The sequence below is a fragment of the Morone saxatilis genome, unplaced genomic scaffold (genome assembly GCF_004916995.1).
Source record: "Morone saxatilis isolate NCDOM2014 unplaced genomic scaffold, NCSU_SB_2.0 Contig24, whole genome shotgun sequence".
Taxonomy (NCBI): domain Eukaryota; kingdom Metazoa; phylum Chordata; class Actinopteri; family Moronidae; genus Morone; species Morone saxatilis.
The window spans coordinates 10787017-10792439 of NW_023339807.1; the positions used below are offsets into that span (position 1 = coordinate 10787017).

The window sequence follows — 5423 nt, forward strand, 5'->3', positions numbered from 1 at the left end:
CGAAAACAAACAACCCCACACGCCTGGCTACTCCTGGGAGGCTGAGGCTAGGCTGGCTCTGTCCAGACTTAACACCACCACAATGCCCAAAGGCAAGAACATGGCACAGGTTCTCACTTTTTTCTTACAGTATAGATTGTCATAGTTATTGCACGAATGGAAGATGCTCTCCAAAGTCTTGTAATAGTGATTCCATGTTATTCACATTCTGTATGTTATTCTGCACAGTGTGCTAGAGTAATCTTGCAAGGCAGCTAGACTGCAAAATCATTACATTATGGGAGAATTCATCTTACCAGGCTGCATTTGAGGCCAAATTTCAGTGGTAATGAACCAATTGGTCTTTTGGTGAAGTATTGGCTGCTACGAGGGTGCGTGTAAGGTTAAACGCAGCAAGAAGCGACTGTTAAACCACAATGCTGCCTACTAAAGAGGTTAGCGTAGATGCCGCTATAGCAGGAAAATATAGCCAAGAGATGGCACTGCAGGCTTTTCTCTATGGACAATATGTTTTCGCTCTTATTCTGACTGAGTTTGGTAAGAATTTGATTACATTTTATGGTTCATTTATCCAATTGGTTAAAGATAGACGTGATAGACAGATGATTCATCCAAACAAAAGACAAATGTCATTAAATGTCTTCTTTTGAATGACCAACCGTCAAAACGAGAGAAAAGAGAATCTTTCTGTAATGTAAGATAGGGCAAAGCAGCAAATTCCAAATTTGACATTTTTCCTTGATTTCTGATTTCTGATTTTGATTGTTATGAAATGTTTAAGTCATTGTAAAATAAGGAAGTGTAACTATGAAGTGAACACTGCCACGGTTATAAGACTAACTTGCAGTTTTGCCACTGAACCAGATCTCTGACTTCTATGCAGCAAACAACAGTTGCTGCCATGGCAACATAATCAAACAATGACAGCCAGTCTTAAGCAGCTGCAGTCTGTTGCAGTTTATAGACTTTAATTGTATAATTTAAGTCTGATATAGATGGTATTTTTCTAATCAATGAGGGTCTCAAAGTGGATTATTAAGAAGTAATATGGTATATCTGAAATTCACAGTTTATTAATGGCAAATACCAATAAATATTATGTCAAACACAATGAACATTACAAAAATTAGTACTATGTTGCATGCCATGTCTGCTCTAGACAGACAGACAGACAGCACACTAAACAGACAGACAACTGTGTATAGATAGCTATCTTTATAGATGGAAGTTTGAATGAATGCAAAGACAGATGGACAGATAAGCAGACTGACTAACTGACTGACTGATCAGCTCGTTTATCTATCATAGCTTACCAAGAAATTCCAGTCAGTGTTGATGCGGTCAGCCAGGCCAGTGATGAGGAACGTGAGGTAGGCGGAGGAGAGGAAGAAGGTGGTGACTGAGACAAACATCACCCAACCCTGCAGCAGAGGCACGGGCACATTGGAGGAAGCCACCAGGATCCATACTAGAGCGCCAAATAACTGAGGATATAAACAAACACTAGTTGCAGTTTATTTTATTCTAAATGCTAAACTTTTGCTCAGCTCCTTAATCTTCTAGGCTGCTCTGGTCCATTTAGTCACTCATTATATTCATGCGACACTAGGAAGACATCAGGTTTAACAACTCTACATATGTATACCGGTATTGTACCTCTTCATAGATACTTTTCTAAAACCTCCTGATCTCATACCAGCGCTCTCAGTTTGCCAAATTTAAAATGTGTACACCTCACTCAGTGGAATGCATTGGGATATTTATTTTTATGTAAGGTAACCAGGAATAGCCGTGGTGCTAAAAACTGAGTAATGGGCCCACTGAATGTGTGACTGAATGGATTTCATATTGACACTGAAACTGTATTAAATGTGGATCAGTCACGTCTATTCTGATCAGTCGCATCCTTACTTGGAGGTATATTTGCACAATCTCTAAATGTTGCTTATAATATTTAAATGTTGTCTCAAAGCCACCTGTTATTTTATCCGTAGACCCTCCCTATGTATTGCACAGTGCACCTGTTAAAGCTTCTGTTATTGCGAGGCCATATTGACAAAATACACTGTTGACAGAAGTGATGACTGAGTTATCGTTTATATGGTTTATTGTGGACAAAAGGGCAAACAAAGGTAACATAATTGATTAACACACTAAAGAAGATGGTGGTATGGAAAGACTATGAAACTTTAGGTTATCTACAGTTAGTTAATAACAGGTATAACATGTACATGCTGATAACAGCCCCAACTCATTTATATGACTTCATCAGAAGGCCTATCTGGTCAGGCCTTTAGCTGCAAACAGGCCTATAGATAGCCTAAGTAGTCAAATAATCCTAAACGTTGAGGTAGGTATTTAGAGGCACAAAGAGAAAATAAAACTGGCACTTTTCTCTAATTTTAGGATTTTTATTTTATTTTAAAGGAGCTGATGCACATGATTTACATATCTGCTAAGTATTTAATCAGCCCTTGCCACATCGCTTGAGGCGACATTTGCCCTTGCTTTGGCTGTCAAATGTAAGCAATAAACTCAATCACAGAGTCACCTGTGTTAGAGACATTTAAACACTGCACACCAAAGAGCAAACAGCGTGTTACAGCCCACAGATTCAGGTCTAAGTGGACAAACAGGTCATCAATTATTAATAAAGAAATATGAACAGAGAACACCACAGTGTTCACTGATACATTTAAGAATATATACCATACAGTTGAACATCATTAATAGCCTCTAAAAAGCGACACTTACTTATTCTTAAACAGATAAGGGGCATCCAGAGTTAAGTTCTCAAATTACTTTCATCAAAGGCAGAGAAATTAGTTTGGCGCTCTTGGGGAACGAGTGGCAGCGGGATTACGTGGCTGGTTTTCCGACATCTCTTATATCTTCCCTCTCTTTCTCTTCTTGTCTCCCCTCTCTTCTTGATCTCACCCTCCGTCTCCCACTAAAAGAGGACTCCGTTAACAAATGACTGGGAGCAGCGGGAGGAAAATTTCCTCCGGAGTCATGTGTCCCAAACAGGTCGGTGGACAGGGTGCAAGGGCCACTCCCTGGAAACCTATGCTGCATTCAGGGACCTCACGGAAGCTCCTACTTCCAGTTATCCGTTGTGTAAAGCTCTGTCAGTGTGAGGGAAAAAAACGACTTTGATGCAGCAGATTGAATTGAACCCACAGACTTACTCAAGATCACAATCCAAGGGCAAATATATAATTTCTAACCCGTTTAGATCAAGCTTATATGTGCAGTATTGGCAAGATGAAGAAAATAAAATGGGGATGAGTCATATTGGCTTTCAATTTATTTATGAGTAAGAGTTGCTGAGTACAACAAAGAGGGAGGCTAAAAAATACACTACTTTCACCCATACTGAATTTGACAGCAACATGTATTTTCTTCATGACACTTTTGAGACAACACCTGTATCCATACATGGTTATTAATTGTTTTAACATGGTAATACATTTGATTTGGGAACCATACATCTGCAGTCTGCATCAGACATTGGTAATGTAGTATCAAGTGGTGTATCAGCCATCGAGAGTATCAGTTCTGGCTAATAAATCCAGGGCTGAATTTCTTTCCCAATACACCCATGAGGTAAGCATATGTCATAAAAGGCTTCAGGGTGTGTTTACAACCATGAAACACCGTAGATGGATCTCTCCTTTACTCCTCCATTTGTTGACATAGATTTTTAGGCTGTCCACACCCTAAATGTCAGTTCTTGATAACTCTACAATAATTCACATTGTAAAGGTATGCGCTCATCTTGCACTTCTTGTAATTCCAACACCAACTGAAGGCAGCAAACTTACTCTGACTTTGTCCTCTGTTGGAGCTCTTGGCTCTCTCTGTGTGAACAGCCACCAGCAGACACCTCAGCTCAGAAACATTAATGAGAGGGAAAATCAAATAGTTGGAGTCATGACTAGACCCTACTGATTTATTTAACACTGTTATGAAAGAAATGAGGACTGAGTAAGCCTTCCCAGGGGCAAAGTTGTTTGAAAGGTAAATATTAGTTTAAGGGTTAGAGTAACAGCTGAGAAGAGAGGAGAACTGATTTCCAAACTGACTCAGCAACATTTACCTTGTTTGCACTAAAACATGGAACAGACACACCAAATGTTGGAGGGGGAATCTTTTGGAAACACAGGTTTTTTAATGTTACATCGGTTGGTAGGAGCAGTTTCTAATGGTAAGCCACAGTTAATGTTTAGCTAGGACTTGGTTTATGTGAACCAATGTTGACATAACCCCTTGAAGGGCACAGGCTTTGTTCAGTTTAGTGTAGCTGGCAGTGAGAATCAATACAACCTGTATAGTGGTGGAGTACTTACATAGTCTAATCTAAGGTACTTTACTTAAGTCTTTTCTTTTTATTCCACTTTCTACTTCTACTTCATTACATCTCGGAGGGAAATGTTGTACTTAATAAACATTTATCTGACATAGTTAGCCTATTAGTTACCTTACAAATTAAGATTTCTTGCATACACAACACGTGAAAAGCTTTTTGGAAGCACTTAATATAGCCCAGTTTTACAGTGTAACTTCTTCCTAAGAATCTGTATATCTATGAATATGCATATATGTATATAGGCTACTGGTTGCGCAATATGGCCAAGACCAAGAAAGTCAGGGAAGGTCTAATTTTTTAAGTTACGTTACAACCTACATATGGAACCTTTAAAGCACGAGTAATAATGATATAATATATAATAGTATAAAAGTCACAGAGGCCATTTTTCTTCATTGAGTAATTTTATTTTTAATACTTTGGTACCCTTTTTCTGAGTACACTTACTAAAATGCAGGACTAATAACTTGTTACATAGTATTTTTCCAGTGTGGTATTAGTAGTTTTACTTAAGCATAGGATCCAAATACTTTCTCCACCACATATAATGATCATGTGATGTAAAACAATTGTTTTAGTCCAGCACTGCAGGGATCTTTTTAATGGCTGATTGTTTTCTAAGGATCAAGGAAATGGGTGAGAGAGGACAAATTTTCAGAAGCAAACACAGTATTTGACCCTGTTCTCTGTACTTGAAAAGACATATATTCCAGTGAGTCTGTGAAGGCCTCACTGTCATCTATGGAAGAGCAAGAAACCTTCTTAATCTTCTCTCTAGACTGTACTGTTTTTGTCTCTTAAGCTTTATTCAATGCAGCAAATGTCTAACTGTGAGATTTAGATATTGAAATGATAAAATATACAATCCACTTTTATAAAATTCCAATTAATTTATTTTTCAAATAGACCTGTAAACACATACAATGTCACCATGACCTTTTTAACATAAAATACACACATCAGGGGCTCCCTGATAGCTCACCTGATGTCTGACCTATGGCCCTTTGCTGCTTGTCATTCCCTCTCTCAGCCCACTTTCCTGTCAATCTTCAGC

General features: G+C 38.5%; 1 protein-coding gene across 1 annotated transcript in view; it reads right to left on the bottom strand.

The window, feature by feature from the left end:
- The window catches only part of mal2 (mal, T cell differentiation protein 2), a 12920-nt gene that overhangs the window by 2585 nt on the left and 4912 nt on the right, over positions 1-5423 (bottom strand). Inside the window, exon 2 of the mRNA XM_035672506.1 lies at positions 1314-1484. Coding sequence (XP_035528399.1) covers positions 1314-1484 — 171 coding nt within the window. The remainder of the gene's footprint in view (positions 1-1313; positions 1485-5423) is intronic.